The 22,202-nt window shown below is 35.7% G+C and overlaps 1 protein-coding gene across 14 annotated transcripts in view; it reads left to right on the top strand.

The window, feature by feature from the left end:
• CEP350 (centrosomal protein 350) overlaps positions 1-22,202 on the top strand; it is a 162,143-nt gene that overhangs the window by 124,751 nt on the left and 15,190 nt on the right. For all 14 annotated transcript variants that reach the window (XM_055366959.2, XM_063710426.1, XM_063710414.1 and 11 more), the window contains 9 exons: positions 1,346-1,557; positions 3,400-3,544; positions 6,927-7,087; positions 10,477-10,616; positions 13,276-13,358; positions 15,197-17,199; positions 18,110-18,517; positions 18,625-18,771; positions 21,439-21,561. In XM_055366959.2, coding sequence (XP_055222934.2) covers positions 1,346-1,557; positions 3,400-3,544; positions 6,927-7,087; positions 10,477-10,616; positions 13,276-13,358; positions 15,197-17,199; positions 18,110-18,517; positions 18,625-18,771; positions 21,439-21,561 — 3,422 coding nt within the window. The remainder of the gene's footprint in view (positions 1-1,345; positions 1,558-3,399; positions 3,545-6,926; positions 7,088-10,476; positions 10,617-13,275; positions 13,359-15,196; positions 17,200-18,109; positions 18,518-18,624; positions 18,772-21,438; positions 21,562-22,202) is intronic.

Raw genomic sequence — 22,202 nt, 5'->3', positions numbered from 1 at the left:
AAGTGAGCTTAGCAAGGTTTCTGGTTATAAAATTCATATACAAAATTCAATTGCATATCTATACATCAGCAAAAATTGATTAAAAAAATATATTTTTAAAAAAATACAAATAGAAACAATATATAATAGAAACAAAAAATATGAAGTACTTAGGAATAAATTTAACAAAAAGTGTACAAGATCTTTATATAGAAAAATTTAGAATTTTATTAGGAGACATTAAAGAAAACCAAAACAGCCTGGGCACAGTGGCTCACACCTATAATCGCAACACTTTGGGAGGCCAAGGCACGTACATCACTTGAGCTCAAGAGTTCATGACAAGCCTGGGCAACATGACCAAACACTGCCTCTACAGAAATATTAGCCGGGCATGGTGGCGCAGGCCTGTAGTCCCAGCTACTTAGGGGGCAGAGGCAGGAGGATTGCTTGTTCCTGGGAGGTCGAGGCTGCAGTGACCTGTTCGTGCCACTGCACTCCAGCCTGGGTGACAAAGCAAGATCCTGTCTCAAAAAGTAAAAAAAAAAAAAAAAAAAAAAAAGACAGCCAAAATAAATGGAACATTATTCCATATTCACAGATTCAGTGTCATAAGATATTAATTCTCCTTAAACTGATCTGTAGATTCAAGACTATTTACATCAGAAACCCAGCAAGGTTTCTTCATAGGAAACCTTTGACAAGCTCATTAAAAAATTTATATGAAGCTGGGCATGGTGGCTCACGCCTGTAATCCCAGCACTTTGGGAGGCCGAGGCAGGTGGATCACCTGAGGTCAGAGTTGGAGACCAGCCTGGCCGTCAGAGTTGGAGACCAGCCTGGCCGCCATGGTGAAACCCCATCTCTACTAAAAAGACAAAAATTAGCTGGGTGTGGTGGCATGTGTCTGTAATCCCAGCTACTTGGGAGGCTGAGGCAACAGAATCACTTGACCCCGGGAAGTGAAGGTTACAGTGAGCCGAGATCATGCTACTGCACCCCACCCTGGGCAACAAGAACGGAATGCCATCTTAAAAAAAAAAAAAAAAATTACATGAAAGAACAAGGACCAAAAAGCAAAGACACTACTAAAGAACCACAAAATGCAGAAACTTACTTTACCATACATCAAGACTTCTAAGGTGTAGTGATTAAAATAATAACATTTGCACAGAGAGAGACAAATAGACTGTGAAATAGATAACCCAGAAATAGATCTGTGCATCTGTGGAAGCTATGACTCTCCTGTTTGTGGGAGGCAAAAATGCAGTAAGTAATAATATGCTAAAAACAATGTTTATTAGTGTAATTTTCCCATTGACCAAGATTGTATCTTTTTTTTCTTGTTTTCACCTTCTCTGTCTAGAAATAGCAAGTGAAGAGGAATCTCCAGTACCTCTGTACTCTCATCTAAACAGTGAAAGCTCCATTCCAGAAGAATTAGGCAGCCCTGCTGTTGAATATGTACCATCCGAGTCTATAGGACAGGAGCAGCCAGGGAGTCCAGATCAGAGTATACTTACTGAAGAAATGGTTTGTTCACAGGAACTAGAATCTTCTACCTCTCCTAGTAAACATGTAAGTTAATGTATATTTATATCTTAAAGATTCTCTAGAAAAAAACTGAAAGGTATATTAGCAGTTATATTATTGTAATTAATGACAGTGTTAACTGTCACCATACTTGTAACATATAGGATATAACATTTGAATAGAAATAAAGCTTTTCATTTACAAATATATGAATTTTGGCATTAGTGAAGGTTATAAAATCATTTGCTATCAAGTCTGTTAATATTGAGGGAATAGGAACTTCTAAAGTCTTTATGAAAAACAGTTTGTAGGAACAACACAAGTTCTTTCTGAAATTTGTTTTTTCACATAACAAAAACAGTAAGATCTTAAACCACACCAGAGTACCTTTACTGTAACTGAATTAATAACTTATGTATAACTCATAGAATAAAAGTAATGGTTTAGCCTCTTAAAGGCAGGTCTGAAACAGTTATTGATTTTAAATTAAGATGATGGCCATTATTAAACTAAGATTTTCTAGATTGTCCTTAATCGTGTACTTCATAGAAAAAAAAACTAGCTGGTAAAAACTCAAGATAGAAACTTAACTCTTTTTTTTTTTAATATAGCAAATAATTAGCATAACAATATTAAATATTTAGTATACTGTGGTATACTAAAGTATACACAGATGTTGTTAAAGCCTCTTTATGTTTAAAAAAAGATCTGCCCAAATTCAGAATGGAATATTCTTTGTTGGAGTCTTCCATTTTTATTGTGATAGAAAGAATTAATTTTGTTTCCCCATTGAAAAGTCAATCAGGTTCATTTGTGTTACAGCACCTAGAAGATCTAGAAGAAAAACATATTTTATTCATTGAAGAGCCTATTCAATATTATGTTAAAAAATATTTCAATGTCCTTGTGCACATACTTGAAATCAGCATTTTTAGGTTATTAAAGGCTTTTAATAATTATATTAGTGGTTTCTTATTATATGATAATATTAGACTTATATAGATAATTTACTTGTAGCATTGTCTTTTATTCTGTAAATTTCTACCTTCGAGGAATTTACAATCAAACTGCCTTTATACAATCTTAAAAGTTTATTATCTCTTATAAATCAATTAGATTCTACCTAGCATCATTATTGATGAGGCTTGGAATAGCCACAAACTGGCTATTAAAAATTAGAGCTTTTTTCACAGGAAAATATATCAAGGAAATCAAAACTAGTATGTCTTAAAGTGGTTTTTATAATAAAAGCTAATATTTATTAAGTGTTTATTTACGAAGTACTTAACCAAGTACCTTACGTGGATTATCTCATTTAACCCTCGCAAGAATCCTATAAAATAGATACTGTTCTAATCCCCAAGCTAGGAAATTTGCCCAAAGTCACAGGGATAGGAAGTGATAGTAGCTAGGAATCAAATCAGGCATCTCGCTTCCACCTGATGTCAGGATAGAAATTTTGTCTTTTGTTCTCTTGTGGGCAAACTTCTTATGCTCTGTTTTCTTCTTCCCTTCCTCTCTCCTTTCCGTAAAAGTGGTACATACTGAGTATTTTTAAAATTAAAAGAATGGAGGGGCGGCGGTAAATATCACTGACATAATAACCACTTCTAATTTATTGTAAAACTTTTTTAAACCATGCTCTTTTATAATTTTTTTCTATGCCTTCAAAAAAAATGAGGTCTTATCCTTTATATAATTTGTAACCTTTTTTTGAAAATCAGCTTTCCCAGGTTGAATAATTTGTAAACTTTTTTCACTTATGTCTTAACAGTTATCTTAAATTCTTTGTAAATATCATCTTTATATGGCTAGTATGTCAAATTTTAAATAGAATTTTACAATTATATCAAAAAATAGTTTCCATTTGGTTTTCTGTTTGAACAGTCACTTCCCAAAAGCTGCACATCTGTGTCAAAGCAGGAGTCTAGCAAAGGAAGTCATAGGACTGGAGGACAATGTCACCTGCCTATCAAGTCGCATCAGCACTGTTATAGTTGGTCAGATGAGTCATTATCTATGACACAGTCAGGTAAGACTAATCATGAGGAGTTTTTATTTGTGTTGTATTTGAACAGCCTTTACTCTAAAAGGCTTCAAGGAGTTTGTTGACCTTAAGAAGCATATGTAGACAGACAGTGGTGAGTTTATGTAGGATTGTGAAGAAGATTAATACCATATTGAATATTGCCATATTGAATATATCGAGTTAGGCATATTCAGTGTATTGCTTTTTTTGTTGTTTTTTAAGACAGAGTCTCACTGTGTCACTCAGGCTGGAGTGCAGTGGTGCGATCTTGTCTCACTGCAACCTCCGCCTCCCAGGGTCAAGCAATTCTCCTGCCTCAGCCTCCCGAGAAGCTGGGATTACAGGCACCCGCCACCACGCCTGGCTAATTTTTGTATTTTTTTTTTTTTTTAGTAGAGACGAGGTTTCACCACGTTGGCCAGGCTGGTCTCAAACTTCTGACCTCAGTTGATCCGCCCGTCTCGGCCTCCCAAAGTGCTGGGATTACAGGCGTGAGCCACTGCACCCGGCCCACTGTACTGCTTTTTGAATTCAGTTTTAGTTTTGAGAGTAAACATTTAGTAAACAAAACATGAAAAATGTTATTCTTTGTTTTTTTTTTGGTAATTAATTATGTGTTGTACCTTTTTGTTTTCCATGTGTCAGACAATTATAAATCATGGAATTTTCCTACACCCATGTTTACAGCTCTTCTTTCTTCTTTGAGTAACTATATAATATTTCAAAGAGTAGCTGTACCATAATTTATTTAACTGTTTCCCTAGTGATGGCTATTTAGATTTTCTTAAATATTTCACAATTGCAAATAATGCTATAATAAACATCTTTATGTAAAGATTTACACGCACATATATATGCAGTCATGCATCACTTAACATCCAGGATATGCTCTGAGAAATGTGTCATTAAGCAATTTCATCATTATATGAACTGCGTAGAATGAACTTAGGCAAACCTAGATTGTGTAGCCTTACTGCACTCTCAGGCCATATGGTATAGCCTCTTGCTCCTAGGCTGTAATACCTGTACAGTATATTACTATACTGAATTAGCATTCATTTGTATACATACATTTGTATACAATTAGCATGCAATTGTAACACAATGTTAAGTATTTGTATATCTAAACATAGAAAAGGTGTAAAAATATTATGACTCACATGTGTATGTGATATCATATATCATTTATGTGTGTGTTTATCATGTATAATAAAAATTCTTTTTGTATATTTCAGTGTATATTCTTAGGAATAGAATCATTGAGTCAGGCCAGTTGAAGAAAGTTGTCTCATATTTCTCTGTGGAAATTTACTAATGTTTTTATATATTTGCTTTTATGTACGTTGGTGAAAAATTACTTCCAAGAGAATAACATGTCAGTAGACATAAACTTGAATACTTGGAAACATGGGTTCTTATCCTGGATCTCTTACTTACCGGTGACTTTCCTCAAGTTTCTTTGCCAATACTGGATTATCTTTTTCATTTGTTAGCAATGGAATAATGTTTCAACCATTCTTGCATGAGTTATGCACCAAGGATTAATAATAACATTTGTAAGATACTGTTTTATTGGTGACACTTATTTAAGTAAGAATAAATGGTTTTAGAAAAGTAGCTCTGAGGTTTCTAAGCTACAGATTCACTACCTATTCAAGATGACATTATTTATATTCAGTATTTGTAGAAGTGGTAGATATTAATGTAGTAGAGTTATAATACCTTTACTTAAATGATGGGAGAGTTTATCAACCAAGCTAATATAATCAGTGTGTGTCAAATAATCAGAAACTCCCGCCTCAGCCTCCTGAGTAGCTGGGACTACAGGCGCATGCTGCCACACCTGGCTAATTTTTGTATTTTTGGTAGAGATGGGGTTTTGCCATGCTGCCCAGGGTAGTCTCAAACTCCTGACCTCAAGCAGTCTGCCCACCTTTGCCTACCAAAATGCTGGGATTACAGGCATGAACCAGTGCGCCCGGACTGCATTTGGTTTCTTTAGTACTTAAAAACATAAACATTTTCCAAGGTCTTTCATCTAAAAACCCCAGGTTTTTCATCACCTGCTATTAAATCTTCAACCATAGATGGTAAATATATTTTTTATTGAAAATCACTGCTGGCATATACAATTTTTAAAAATATTAATTTAAAATAGTTATTTTGGGGGCGAAATTGAAGCTAAGCCTGTAAGAGTGTAGTGGTCTACAAAATCTTACCAAAATAATAATAATTTTGGAAGCACATAAGTAAATATTGAGCCTTGCCTATGCTAAGGACTCAGTATGATGCCACCACTAATATAAAACAAGCCTAACTTTCCTAGTATGTCTTAACTCAGTGTCATAGAAGTGACAGGAACTCAGATTTTATTATTTCTTATTCAGACATTTAGACCACACTATTAAAAAGACTGTAATCTTTTTGCATTTAAATAACTTCCATAACTAGCTCTTACACAGTTTAACCTGAAGTAACTGATAAAATCCTGGTTTTTGATGTGATGTTAAGTCTTAAGATTTGTGTATATTATTTCTGTTGTAAGACTATTAAATGTCTCACTCAACATTAGTGTATGGAAATGACACCATTGTGTGATTGAGGGAGGTGTGAGGAACAGTAATTTCTATCCTATGTAATTTCCATGTGTAGTGAAATAAGCAGTGTCTTTAAATGATACCTGTTTGTTTTCATAGCATGTGTATGACGCATTATAATGAAATATCTTTTTCATGATGTTGCTATGAGTAGACGTCTTGTGTATGTGAACTGTTGGAGAGAAAAGATTTAACTAGCTTCATTTCAGTTATTTTAAATATTTTGAGAGCTTTCAAAGAAAGATTACAGCAGAGTCTATTTCTTTATAACTTCTCTCTTTTTAATGTGGTATTAAGCCATCAGGTAATGAATCACAAGCAATTTGAAGTGGTAAAACTCTAGTTTGATTTTAATATGACTTAAAAACTATTAAATTATGTATTAATAACTAAGGCAAAAGACAGTTAAATATGATTATCTTGTTACCAGAAGTAATTTCTTGCAGAATATCCAAATTTCATCAATCTAAAAATTTCTCAACTTCCAGCTGCATGTCTTACCAAGACAGCATATCTCAAGATTTATTTATAATTTCAAGTAGTACAATTAGAAAGTGAAAATAAATAGGAGGAACCAAGCCAAAAATAAAGTACATGTGGCGGGCAGGGGGGGCGGGGAATTATAGGGATTCATTTTAGTAATAAATCTTCTTCCGAAGCTCATATTTTAATTATTAGATTGGCTTTATTTAAATGGAATATTACATTACAGCTTTTTATTAGTAGTTACTGAGTTAACATTATCCTTAAGTCAAAATTATAAATAAAAGATTTTGTATCTCTTTCAGAAACTACATCTGACCAGAGTGATATTGAAGGTAGGATCAGAGCTCTGAAGGATGAGTTGCGGAAAAGAAAATCAGTTGTGAACCAGCTGAAGAAGGAACAGAAAAAAAGGCAAAAGGAAAGACTGAAAGCCCAAGAAGCCAGTCTGATCAAGCAGTTAGAGGTTAGACATAGGAAGAAGGGGGTTTAGTATCAAGGCTTAATGTGTATGTGACGTCTAAAATGTTTTTAATGTTGTTAATAAAGTAATGGATTAGGATTCTTCATTATTAGTGTGGTGCCACATTTTATTCTCTTAAAAAAAATCTGAGGGTATCCAAGGACATTCTTGCTTAAAACATTAAATTTTATTTTATTTATTTATTTTTGAGATGGAATCTCGCTCTGTCGCGCAGGCTGGAGTGCAGTGGCGCGATCTCTGCTCACTGCAAGATCCGCCCCCTGGATTCACACCGTTCTCCTGCCTCAGCCCCCTGAGTAGCTGGGACTACAGGCGCCTGCCACTACGCCGGGCTAATTTTTTGTATATTTAGTAGAGACGGTGTTTCACCGTGTTAGCGAGGATGGTCTCGATTTCCTGACCTCGTGATCCCCCTGCCTCGGCCTCCCAAAGTGCTAGGATTACAGGCGTGAGCCACTGCGCCCAGCCAAAACATTAAATTTTAAATTTAAATATTAAAATAACAAGTATTAAATATTAAAATTGGCTACATATAGTGGTGTGTTCCTGAAGTCCCAGATACTCAGGAGGCTGAGGCAGAATTGCTTGAAGCCAGGAGTTTGAGGCTGTAGTGCACCATGATTCCACCTGTGAATAGCCACTGCACTCCAGCCTGGGCAACATAGCAAGACCTCCACCTCTAAAAAATAAATATTAAAATAAAGTATTAGATTTTTTTTTCTAAATAAGAAAGATTAGGCCTTTGAAAGAAAGATTGGTGTCTATACCCTCGTAAGCAGAGAACTATTAGATAAATAATTTTAGCTTTTGGAATTGTTGCTGCTTCCCTTCCCCCTTTCCTCTTTCCTCTTCCTTCCCTCTTCCCTGTCCCCTTTTTTTCTCCTTTTCTTTCCTCCTTCCCCTTCCGCTTTCCCCTTTCCCTTTCCCTTCCCCTTTCCCCTTCCCTTCCCTTATTTCACAGAATGGTGTTTCATGCCACACAACCTATTAAATAGTACACTTCTTTGTGCTATTTGAATAGCTTCTAATTGATAACTCTTAACTTGAATTTTCCCCCAAGCCGTAGCAGCCTTTCTGATTCTGTCCCAGGCTGGGAACCTGGTTTTGATGTCTTCCTTATTCTGTTCTTTCCTGTCCATTCAGTCACTAGTTCTCATGGATTCTTCTATAAAGTTTCTTGTGTGTCCCTTTCCATTCCTACTGCTTCCAGGCTAGCTGGGGCCCTTATGACCTCTTGCCTCTACTGTCTGCATAGTCTCTTAGATGTTCTGCCTCACACTGCTTTTCTATTACACACATTCTGCTTCTCTATTACACACATTCTGTTTCTCTATTACACACATTCTGCCAGCCCGGCGTTCCTAGAACAGGACATTCGTTGTAGAATCAGAATGAATCTCCTACTCATTGCAAGAATCCCTTCTCATCTCATCACCAGAGAACATCATTCAACTTCTACCAGAACACTTCCAGTAATAGGAATTTTCAAAATTTCAAGCTAATTGGTTTCCTTGTTAGACTCTAAGTGCTCTAAGTATTAGAAGAGCTCTTTGTTGTATTTAACCAAAATTTCTGTCCTTTTAATTTCCACCCATTGGTCCTTGTTGTGTAACAGCAAACACATGCTTCTACCGTTATTAATTTAATCATCAAATATTCAAATGCCTATTTATGTGCCAGGAGCTCAGCTAATTACACATATTTTTCATTTAATCCTCACAACAAGGTGTGAGTATTATTATCCCTGTTTTACAGATAAGGAAACTGAGTTTCAGTGAGATTAATGATTTATCCAAGGATACAGAGCTCATAAATGGTGAAACTAGGATTTTAATCTAGCTCTAATTTTAAATTCTGTGGCTTTACCATTGTATTGTCTTCCACACAGAAAATAGGCCTGTTAATAGATCTGGAGAAAATAAACATTTAAACAGGTACACAATACAGAGATGGAATAGGGATTGTAACTTGCACAATGGTTAGAGTAGGAAAAGTGATTAAGATACAACGACCATACTGGGGAGTTCATGCTGGAAAGAAGTGGAAACAAAATTTAAAAATACAGATTATATTCAGGACCTTAGAAGTCAAACTGATGAGTTTGGATTTCATCTTATACGTCAACTAATGAGGAGTCATTGAAATAACTGTTGGAGATAAAGTACTATTAGAATGAATAGTATTGCTCAAAAATGTTCCTTAATAGCTATGTCAGTCAGAAAAGAGCCCTCTAGAGAGTGCCATACGATCCATCTCTTCCAGCATTCTACTTAATGGCATAAACAAAGACAAAAGAAAATTCTGTATTTAACTTTTAAAATTACAGTATATGAGATATGCATATACATATATAAAATACATAGCAGTTCATATAAAAATCTATTGGATTTTATTTGATCACAGATTTAATAAATGGACTGCACTCATATATGTATAGCTTTCAGATCTTAGTAGTCATAGTCCTCATATATACCTACTGAGCTAGAACACCTAGCTGTGGTGTAGGTTTAATACCAGGAGTTACTTTAACAAAATGTTGACAATTCAGACGAAGGTAACATGGATGATGAGAGTTGTAAAACAGTGATTTCAGCCCAGATTTTAGGGAACCGTAGCAGTTGACAAGCATCCATCCATCCATTAGTTCATTTTATAAATATTTATTGATAGGCTACTTTGGACCAGGCATTGTGAATAGGACATTGTGTACCAGACATACAGTGTTGAACAGAACACTAGTCTGAAATAGTGAGAGCTGTAAAAGTAAGGACTTCAGCCCAGAAAACTAAGGGATGATATATTAAATGGAGGAATCCCCTTATATTTCATACAAATTATAAATTAGTAAAGTTTTGTTTACAGAATGGGTAATAACCAGGAAACTTTTTTTTTGTAATTCTCAACTATCATACTGTCAACTATATCTTTCTCTTTTCATAATTTGTATCCCTAAGTACTTAGCCCATAAGAAACTTACTGCTATTGAAACTCAGAACAGAATGACTAACTTCTTAAAAATACCATGAAAGTAATAGTACACTCTTTAGAGAATACAGTCAAAGAAGTTTTTTAATGTGGCAAGGTATGAATTATTGCTTCATAGTATTAAACTTCTGTAGATTCGCAATGTCATTTCTTAATTGATACTGGAATTACAATTATATATCTTGCTTATAGATAGATTATTTTGAGAAGGATGTACAAATAACTATAGAGTTCTGGAGAATGATGCTGAGGGGGGCAGGGAGGGAAATTTTTATATTACATCTTCTTTACTGTTTGAGCATTTTACCTTAAAATATACTATTTTATAATTTAAAATAAGTTTTAAAAATTCTGCCTAGTGACTCCTCTGGTTTTTCTAAACTTAGTCATATGATGAATTTATTAAGAAAACTGAAGCCGAGCTTAGCCAAGATTTGGAAACATCACCAACAGCCAAGCCTCAGATTAAAACGCTCTCCTCAGCTTCTGAAAAACCCAAGATCAAACCCCTCACACCACTACACAGGTAGAAATTTTTGATAACTTGTCTGTATTCTGCCTTGTTTGAAAAAGGAATAAGGGAATATTTTCAGTAGAAGTTACCTTTTAAGTAACTGAAATTATAGAAGTAAAAATATTATTTTCTATTTTTAGTGTCAGTAAATTAAAATTGTTACATATTACAATTAAAAATTATATGTATAAGGTATTGATTTTAAAATACATTTTTAATCCTGCAGTCTGATGGGTACAATGAAAATGGTACTTTCCAACATTGCTAGTAGTAGCATAAGTTGATGTGGACCTTTGAAAAAAACAGTTTGGCTGTGTTTCAGAAGTCAAAAATAAGTCTGTAACCTTTGACCCAGTAATCCTATTTCTGGAAGTCTAAATTGAGAAAATGTGGGGTACTGAAAATCTCTATTTGCATGAATATATTTATAATAACATTCGTTATATTCTTTATATTCATAAAACATTGGAAACAATTTTTATGGCCAAAAATGGATGAATAGCTCAGTAAATGACGGTTCTCTGCAAGTGATGTAATAGTATGCAGTCAGTAAGCAAATACAGAAGATACTAAGTTGCAACATTAGAATATATAATATTGTGTATTAGGAAGTCAGGTTATCATATTTAAATTTTGAACAAAAAGTAAAGGTTAGATCAGTTCAATTGAGAAATAGGGGTCATTTCAGAAAACGTTATTCATGATGACTAAAAGCAAAAAAAAAAAACATTGGCATATCATAGAAGCTGAACATAATAGGTTATTGCTGGAGTTAGCAGAAGGAAAAATAAACAAAAGCCAAATAGTGAAAACCTTGTACTCATTTATTCTTAGCAGTTTGTGTTTTACCTTTTAGAAAATGTGGAGCCTTTGAAGGTTTCTTTAAAAAGTATTTTGGGACATTTTTGTTAGAGAGGTATGGCAGGCTCATTACAATTAATTTAGCATTACCTAAATTTGAATCCTGGCTCCAGTTCTAGCTGGTTCTGTAACTGTGGGCAAGTTATTTAACCGCTCTGTGCTTCAGTTTTTTAATAGGGATTTATAAAGGTAAGAGTAATACCTGGTTAATACACATGTTATGAGGGTTAAAAGACTTAACAGGGCTTAGGACACAGTAAGCATTGTGTATTAGCTGCTTCTATTAATATTATTGTTACTATTTCTAGGGAAGCAGTAAAAAGAAAAAAGTTTAAATCATATCATACCCAACTATCCCACAATAGCAAATGTCAACAATTAGATATGTTTCCTTCCAAGATTTTTTATGCTCAGATTTTGTGTGTGTGTTTTTGTTACATATGTATTTTTCCATTATATTATGAAGTGTACATTTTAATTTCTACATGATATGCTATTGAATGGCTTTGTAATTTTCTTAAGCTACTGAAGGATTTTAACCAGAGAGTGACACAGTCATGTTTCTGTTTACAGAGATCTTTCTGACCACAATACAGAGGAAAGATAGAAAAGAGTAAGCTTAGAAGCAGGAAGAAAAATAGTCTAAGCCAGACCTCAAGTAAGCAGTAGTAAGAAGAATAGAAAACAGGAGACATATTTTAGGATAGTGAAGGATTAAAAAGTAGACTTGAGCCAGGCACGGTGGCTCACGCCTGTAATCCCATCACTTTGGGAGACGGAGGCAGGTGGATCACAAGTCAGGAGTTCGAGACTAGCCTGACCAACATGGTGAAACCCCATCTCTACTAAAACTACAAAAATTAGCTGGGCATGGTGGTGCGCGACTGTAATCCCAGCTACTCAGGAGGCTGAGGCAGGAGAATCGCTTGAACCCGGGAGGTGGAGGTTGCAGTGAGCCGAGATCATGCCATTGCACCCCAGCCTGGGCAACAGAGCAAGACTCCATCTCAAAAAAAAAAAAAGTAAACTTGATAAGTTAAAGTGCTAGATGGGGTAGCAAGTCTAAGATGACTCCCGGGTTTCTCTTAGGTAGTTGATTGGGTCAAGGTTTCATTAATTTAAATGGAAAAGGTGGTTTTCTGTGGGAGGCTTATGATTTTGGTTTTAAGTGTCAATTTTAAGTGCCTGTTGTTTAAGTGAAACTGTGAGGAAAGTTATCAGGGTTAGAAATATGAGGAGGATAAGCACATATATAGTGGTTGAAGCCATAAATCACCCAGAGGAGATAGCATTCAGAGAGAATAAATGGGAGCCAGGTACTCAAGATGATAAAATAGCAACATTTTAGGGCATTGTAAAAAGGTAGGACGTGAAAGCCAAGTATTACAGTTTAGCAAATGAAGTCAAGAAAATAGAGTGAATGTAGCCTCTTCTGTTATCTATAAAGAATAAAAGAGGACAGTAATATGGGGTGGTTTGAGCAAATAGCTTTGAACAAATGAGAGACAACTTTTCTTCCTGCAGGCAGGAGGAAAGGCAGTTAGGATGGCTGTGAATATGGATGAACTTGTAGGTAAAAGTTTGAAGGTAAAGTTCATGCCTGTTGGCCTCTGTTTTTGTCATCTAGTGACAAAGGCAAGGTCATCTAGTGAGAGTGATGAGAGTTAGAAATAGGCTTGATGAAAGTGACATAGATTGACATACCTACTGTAGAGAAGAGGAAAGAAGCAGTTGTCTAAGAATGTCTGCTTTTTGTTACCAGTTATTATAGTAATATGTTTATTTCTGCTCATTAATTTTTACACGTCAGATCTGAAACGGCAAAGAATTGGAAATCACTAACAGAGTCAGAACGTTCCAGAGGATCCCTGGAGTCTATTGCTGAACATGTTGGTATGTAACTAGAAAAAATAATTAACTTGTAGCTACATAGTCTAAGGATTTATGCAAAGGCCTACAAAATTCTACCTCTATAGCTTTTTTATTAAAAAGTGAATTTCTTAAGTAGATTATTTAACATTTTAAAGTTACTTTTATATTTTAAAGTGATTTATTGGCTATGTGTAAATTATATGAATCCTTTTTGTTTGTTTTAGTTTTTTGGGTTTTTTTTTTTTTGTTCGAGACAGGTTCTCACTCGAAATATCACCCAAGCTGGAGTGCAGTGGCATGATCATAGCTTACTACTGCAGCCTTGACCCCCTGGGCTCAAGCAATCCTCCCATCCTAGCCTCCCAAGTAGCCAGGACCAGGATCACAGGCGCATGCCACCACACCCAGCTCATCTTTTTTTTTTTTTTTTAAGAGATGGGTGTCTCACCGTTGTTGCCCAGGCTGGTCTCGAACTCTTGGACTCACGCAGTCCTCCCACCTCAGCCTGGTTGAACATTACCAGCACTTCAGCCAAAGTGTTGAGATTATGGGCATGAGCCACCACACTCAGCTGAATCAGTCTTTATTGTCCAAAATTTATGAGAAAAACCAAAGTATAAAGATTAAATAGCTGAGTATATCATCCGCATCTCTGAATTTCCCCTAACCAGATTTTTAATCTGGTTATATATATTTTCAGCCTAACTATTTCTTAGCTAAATAGCTGTGTACATTTTTCAGTTTAACCAAAAGAAAGTTAATTATTAAAAATAAAATGTAGGCTAGGCGCAGCAGCTCACGCCTATAATTCCCACACTTTGAAAGGCTGAAGTAGGCAGGTCACTTGAGCTCAGGAGTTTGAGACCAGCCTGGGCATATGGTGAAACTCCATCTCTACAAAACATACAAAGTTAGCTGGGCATGGTGGTACACACCTATAGTCCCAGCTATTTGCGGGGCTGAGGCAGGAAGATCGCTTACACCCAAGAAGTTGAGTCTACAGCGAGTTGTGATCAGCCACTGCACTCCAGCTGGGGTGACAAATTGAGGCACTATCTCAAAAAAATAAAATAAAATAAAATGTAATTCAGTGAGAAAATAAAACTGAGGTGCAAAGAAACATCAGTGACAAATAGAGATTTGGCCAGGCACAGTGGCTCATGCCTATAATCCCAGGTACTTAGGAGGCTGAGGCTAAGGATCGCTTGAGCCCAGGTTCAAGGCAACAGGGAGCTGTGACCACTGCACTCCAGCTTAGGTGACAGAGCAGATTCTTGCTCTTACAAAAAAAAAAAAAAAAAGAGATTTGCATTTAAAACTTTTAACTCTTGGTTTGTTAGCTCATTATATTGTACTTTGATCATATTTTGTACGTTTAGCTCTTAAAGTGCTGTATTTGCAGAAATAGTTGATCTATTTTCTTTTTAATTCAAGAGCTTAGTTGAAGCTTCTAGGAAAATGTATTCTTTTAGAAGTATATATGGAAGTCTGTTTCTCCTTCACTAGTTTCCTGTTTGAAAAATGTTTGTAATAACCATCATACCATTCTATTTTTGCATGATTTGAGGATGAATGTGCAAACCAATGGTTCCATCAATTTAGATACATTTTTCTTCACTTTATAAGTTAAGACAGTGCTTAAGAAATTATTCCAAACTTTAGAATTTTCAGTAATTTTAAATGTTGATACAGATGATATTCTCTTAAAAGAAAAACTTATAAAGTAGCCAAAACAGGTCATATTTATTGACTAGAGGGGTTTTCTTCACTAAAATTTGGCTTTTCTCTAAACTTTGGTTCACAAAATTGAAAGATTGTGATTAAATAATTTTTATGTGGTGATTTGTTTTTTCTTTAAGATGCTTCACTGTCTGGTTCTGAGAGATCAGTATCAGAAAGGTCTTTATCTGCATATGCAAAGAGAGTAAATGAATGGGACAGTCAAACAGAAGATTTTCAGACCCCATCTCCAGTTCTCAGATCATCAAGGAAAATCAGAGAAGAATCTGGAGATTCTGTAGAAAATGTACCTGCATTACATCTTCTCAAAGAATTAAATGCCACTAGTAGAATTCCTGATATGTCAGATAGCAAGGTTGGAGAATCTAGTAAAAAATCAGAAATACAAGAAATAGAGTATACAAAATTGAAGAAGAGTAAGATTGAAGATGCCTTTTCTAAAGAAGGTAAATCTGATGTCTTACTGAAATTAGTCCTAGAACAGGGAGATTCATCTGAAATTCTTTCAAAGAAAGATCTTCCTTTAGATTCTGAAAATGTTCAGAAAGACCTAGTTGGATTAGCTATTGAAAATCTCCATAAAAGTGAGGAAATGTTGAAAGAGAGACAGTCAGATCAAGGTATGAATCATAGTCCAAACATCCAATCAGGAAAAGACATTCACGAACAAAAGAACACAAAGGAAAAAGATTTGTCTTGGTCAGAACATCTTTTTGCTCCTAAAGAGATACCATACTCTGAAGATTTTGAAGTGTCTTCTTTCAAGAAAGAAATTTCAGCTGAATTGTACAAAGATGATTTTGAGGTGTCATCTTTGCTGTCACTCAGGAAAGACTCTCAGTCTTGCAGAGATAAGCCACAGCCAATGAGGAGCTCTACAAGTGGAGCCGCTAGCTTTGGTAGTAATGAGGAAATCAGTGAGTGCCTAAGTGAGAAAAGCCTTTCTATCCATAGCAATGTTCATTCTGACAGGCTGTTGGAACTCAGGTCCCCTACTGAGCTGATGAAAAGTAAGGAGCGCAGTGATGTGGAGCATGAACAGCAAGTTACTGAATCCCCTTCCTTGGCTTCAGTTCCTACTGCAGACGAGTTATTTGATTTCCACATTGGTGATAGGGTGTTGATTGGAAATGTTCAGCCAGGAATTCTTCGATTCAAAGGTGAGACTAGTTTTGCTAAAGGATTTTGGGCCGGAGTGGAGTTAGATAAACCTGAAGGAAATAACAATGGAACATATGATGGCATCGCATATTTTGAGTGCAAAGAAAAGCATGGTATTTTTGCTCCTCCTCAAAAAATATCTCACATTCCAGAAAACTTCGATGACTATGTAGACATTAATGAAGATGAAGACTGTTACTCAGATGAACGATATCAGTACTATAATCAAGAGCAAAATGATACAGAGGGTCCAAAAGACAGAGAAAAGGATGTCAGTGAATATTTTTATGAGAAATCCCTACCTAGTGTGAATGATATAGAAGCCTCAGTTAATAGAAGTAGAAGCCTTAAAATAGAAATAGACAATGTACAGGACATTTCTGGGGTACTTGAAGCCCATGTTCACCAGCAGTCTTCAGTGGATTCACAGATTTCTTCAAAGGAAAACAAAGACCTCATTTCTGATGCCACAGAAAAGGTTTCCATTGCTGCAGAAGATGACACTTTAGACAATACCTTTTCCGAAGAATTGCAGAAGCAACAGCAGTTTACAGAAGAGGAAGACAACCTATATGCTGAAGCTTCAGAAAAGCTTTCTACACCACTTCTGGATCTTTTAACAAGAGAAAAAAACCAACTGGAAGCCCAACTGAAGTCATCACTAAATGAGGAAAAAAAGTCAAAACAAAAACTGGAAAAAATCAGCTTACTGACAGACAGTTTACTAAAAGTCTTTGTAAGGGACACAGTCAATCAACTACAACAAATCAAAAAAACCAGGGATGAGAAAATCCAGCTTAGCAATCAGGAGCTTCTTGGTGATGACCAAAAGAAAGTAACACCCCAGGATCTATCCCAAAATGTTGAGGAACAGTCGCCAAGTATTTCAGGTTGCTTCTTAAGTTCTGAATTGGAAGATGAAAAAGAAGAAATTTCCTCTCCAGATATGTGTCCCAGACCGGTGAGTATTTCGTCTAGAAAAAGTATCAGTATACCTTTTGACACTTTTAACAAGGCAACTTACCTTGCCTATATAGTACATTTTAATTCTGTGACTCGTGATAGGTTTTTTTTCCCTTGACGTGTTGTTTATTAGAGAAGGATCACTGTACTGGTTTTTAAAGGCCTTGTAGCTGTTTTTCCTGGCTGAAGTGTAATTGTCCTCTATTATGTCATGAGTAGTCAATATAGGGTTGTCACAAGCACTGGCAGGTTTTGGGGAACTAAAACATCCATTTAAACTGCTGAGTTGACAACCCCTGTACTGTCCACAGATTACATCTCCTTCCAGATTCACTGAACAAATTCGTTCCATGGAGCTTTCCAGTGGCTCACCACCCAATTCTTTTTTGCCTGTGAAATTGTTTACATATCTACTCAGTCATGGTTGGCCTGCAGAGGTTAGCAGTTGTGATGTTGATTCTGGTAAAATGAAATAGATCCACTATGACATGCATTCAGACCATCAGCTTGTTTATGTTGCCCATGGACAGTTGAGCAAAAGTAATGACTTTGAGTAACTTGAGCCAGATGGTCACCAGAGGTGAGAAATTTTATATCCCATTTCCATATCCCATAGACAGACAGTTCTTTAGAAACAGAATAATGATAATACAAAAAGCAGGGAGAGCCCTAATCAATAAACATTTTATAAAAATTCAGTTATATGCAAGGTTTATATAAGTAGAATTGAAGGAACAGGATAACTTTTTCTTAGATTGTTTATTAGTAGCCACCATATTGTTTTTTATTCTGCTTACTTATAGAGAAATATTAGATATATAAATAATGCATTTACTCTGTCTTTATTTAAAAAAAAATGATATGAGGTCCCTAAATGGTGCTCTGTTTGAATGGTTCCATTTCTATAGGAGAGCCCAGTATTTGGTGCCAGTGGGCAGGAAGAACTTGCTAAGAGACTTGCTGAACTTGAACTCAGCCGGGAGTTCCTGAGCGCGTTAGGAGATGATCAAGACTGGTTTGATGAAGACTTTGGTTTGAGCTCTTCTCACAAGATCCAAAAAAATAAGGCAGAAGAAACCATTGTACCTCTAATGGCAGAACCTAAAAGAGTAACCCAACAACCATGTGAAACATTATTGGCAGTCCCCCATACTGCAGAAGAAGTAGAGATTCTTGTACATAATGCAGCAGAAGAACTTTGGAAATGGAAAGAATTAGGCCATGATCTTCATAGCATCAGTATTCCTACAAAACTGCTTGGCTGTGCCAGTAAAGGTCTAGATATAGAAAGCACTAGTAAAAGGGTCTACAAACAGGTAGGTGAAATAAAAGGATAATTTTAGTTTTTAAACTTTTCTCCCATTGTCTGAAATTTGGATTCTTAGCCATTTTGTTTTCTTTTGTTTTGTTTTTCTCTATCAAGGCGGTTTTTGATTTAACAAAAGAGATTTTTGAGGAAATATTTGCTGAGGATCCCAACTTAAATCAACCTGTCTGGATGAAGCCATGTAGAATCAACTCTAGTTATTTCCGACGAGTGAAAAATCCAAATAACCTTGATGAAATCAAGGTAAACTGCAAACTATAAAGTGTCTTCTTTTTTGATTTGCTGTTCATTTACACATATCTGTAAATGTTGTAAAAGCAGGTGCTCTTCTGTATGATTAACCTTTGTGTCTTCAGGACCTGTTCCATAGTGGGTATTCAATAAAGATTTGTTGACTTACTGAATCCATGAACAGTGGAGGGATTGGAATGAGTGAAAGGGCTGAATCCTCAAGTTTGTGCAAAAAAGAAAAAAAATTCTTTTACCAGTCATTTTCTCTATATACATAATTATAATATTTAAGAAAAATTAGGAAATACCTAGGGAGATAAATTATTGCAACTAATAGGAGTTTTAGGTAAGTTTTGGGGGCTTTAGAGATAGGTATAATGTTCTAAAAGTACATATGAATACGTGTCATATATATGTCTTTTCAATATGCCAGCCCTGGACACATAGGTGTTAACTTCTTTATCTTTGACTTTGGAGGTTTCAAATTGGTAATGTGGTTTTGAACTATGTAGGATAGTAATGTGATATGTAAAAATACTTATTTTGTTATTTAAGAAACCTTTGTAAACCTTTGTCCAGAAGCTACAAGGACTGTGAACTTTAAAGTCACATTGGTGGCAATCTGCTCTGCCTAGTCACATGTTTCTTTACGGCAAAGGTTATATTTCCAGAGCAGTGATTCTCAACTTTTAATGTGCATGTGAATGATCTGAGGATCTTGTTGAAATGGAGATTCTGATTTAGTAGGTCTGGAGTAGGACCTGAAATTCTGCATTTCCAACAAGCCATCAAGTCATGCTGATCCTGCTGGTCCTGCTGGTCCCAGGACCACGCTGAGTAGCAAAGCTTTAAACTTGTATTTCCCAAACTTATTTGATCACAGAAAGCCTTTAAAAATATTTTATACTTATAGAACACCAACAGATATTTATGAGATGGGATGTATGCTTACCTCAGGGGTTGGCAAACTGTGGCCCATGAGCCAAATCCAGGCCCCTGTATGTTTTTATAAATAAAGTTTTGTTGGACCACTAGTTGTAACATGTAAACTAGTTGTTTACATGTTACAACTACATGTAACTACAACAGTGGAATTGAATAGTTGTGACAAAGACCACATGGCCCACAAAGCCTAAAATATTTACAGTCTGATTTTTTGCAGAAAAAATTGGCCAGCCCCTGGCTTAAAGTAACTAGCTTTTTAAAAACACACTGTATACTCCATTCCTTCTACCCTTTCACAATTGAAAATGCTTGAATGCTGTGTGTGTCTGTGAACAGGTAGGGAGTGATGGAATTTCCGGGCATGTTGGTATTTTGAGAATCTTTCCAGGTGATTCTGATTCATAAATGTGTCCCTTCCCCTGTTAAGAACATTGTTTTTTTAACAGAACAACCATAAAAGTAACAAAATAAATTATTAATAACATTAAGTTGAGGTAAGACAGGATATATAATATATACCAACAATCAAACTACATGCATCAATATAGCATACAATAAATGCCCACTAATTTTAATATTGACATAACATTTTGTAAAGTTTTTAAGGGTGATAGTTCAAATATTGTTAGTAGTAAAATTATTATGCTTCTCATACTGAAGTGTTGATATTTTTTAATTTAACATATTTGAGTTTTGGTGCTTCAAAATAAACTATCCCAAAGTCTTTTGCTTTTCTCACATTACATTGTCCCCAAAAATTTCTTTGAGATTTTTCCAATTCAGAGATTTATTTTATGCTTTCTTTAGTAGTTTTGCCAGCTTGAAGTTAGCTAATGGTAGTTTTGTTGTTGTTGTTTCTTTGTTTTTCTTGAGGTGGAGTTTCACTCTTGTTGCCCAGGCTGTAGTACAATGGCGTGATCTCAGCTCACTGCAACCTCCGCCTCCTGGATTCAAGTGATTCTCCTGCCTCAGCCTCCTGAGTAGCTGGGATTACAGGCATGCGCTACCTCACCCAGCTAATTTTGTATTTTTAGTAGAGACAGGGTTTCTCCATGTTGGTCAGGCTGGTCTCGAGCTCCCGACCTCAGGTGATCCGCCGCCTTGGCCTTTCAAAGTGCTGGGATTACAGGCGTGAGCCACCGCACCCAGCATGGTAGTTCTTAAGTAAACTCTAAAGTGATTTTTCTTTGCGGATTAATCAGTGGGTTTTACTTTGTTGTTGTTGTTATTTTTAGATAAGATCTCGCTTTGTCACCTAGGCTGGAGTGCAGTGGTGCAATCTCAGCTCACTGCAGTCTGGACCTCCTGGGCTCAATCAGTTCTCCCACCTCACCCTCCTGAGTAGCCAGAACTACAGTCATGTACCACCATGCCCAGCTAATTTTATATATTTTTTGTAGAGATGAGGTCTCTCACTATGTTGCTCAGGCTGGTCTCAAACTCCTGGGCTCAAGTGATTCTCCTGCCTTGGCTTCAGAGAGTGCTGGGATTACAGACGTGAGTCACCTTGCCCAGCTAGGTTTTACTTTTATGTTGCGTAAGTGAATAAAGTCTCAGCATTTGGAATGTTTTTCCCTTCAAATTGCTATGTGGAACTGTAAGTGGAAGAAATTTGTATGATAATTTTATTGTAAATATTATATTCTTATCATGAATCTGTTTACTGCATTGTAAACACATGAAACTCAGGAATTTCTGTTGTTTGTGTTTCATGTATTTGTCTTATTTCCACAGAGCTTCATAGCAAGTGAAGTACTCAAGTTGTTCAGTCTTAAAAAGGAGCCAAACCACAAAACAGATTGGCAGAAAATGATGAAATTTGGAAGAAAGAAAAGAGACCGAGTGGATCATATCCTGGTCAGTGTATACAACCAAACTGTTTTTATTTTGACCATATCTTTTAAACTCAGAATGCAGTTAGATTCTAAAAGGAAAAGGGATAGACTTATTCTTAAGTCTATGGTATTAAAATCTTAAAGCCTTTACTTGCTGCATTTCTACCCCTCAGTTTTGTTAACTATTTTCTTTTGTACTCAGTAGATGAACATTTAACTTGATCAATAGTATTTTATGTAGAACTTGAGAAATTTACTCAAATGGAAGCAAAGTTTAAGGTAGTGAATTGAAAAGAGACCAGTGTGGACTCTCGAGCCTGACTGCCCATGTTTAAATCTCTTGATGTGTAATCTTGGACAAATTTATCTAACATTTTTGTGCAAAGTGAAGGTAACAATAATAGTACTTACCTGATAAAATTATTAAGAAAATTAAATAAGTATATGTGTAAAGCACTTAGAATAGTTCCTCATATACAACTCAGTAAATAATAGCTGTTACCTCATCATCATCACTATTATCATTATCCAGAACATTCCCTGGATAGGATTTATTTGGTTTTGCAATATATTTCTGTAACATTAGGAAAGTGTTTATCAAAAAAGAAAAAAAGAAAAATTCAGGTTTCACCCTAAACATTTTAATTCTGGACCTTTTATCTA

Source organism: Gorilla gorilla, chromosome 1 (assembly GCF_029281585.2).
Source record: "Gorilla gorilla gorilla isolate KB3781 chromosome 1, NHGRI_mGorGor1-v2.1_pri, whole genome shotgun sequence".
NCBI classification, from domain to species: Eukaryota; Metazoa; Chordata; class Mammalia; order Primates; family Hominidae; genus Gorilla; species Gorilla gorilla.
Note: the sequence above shows the minus strand (reverse complement) of the source record. Positions and strands in the feature narration are given on the sequence as shown.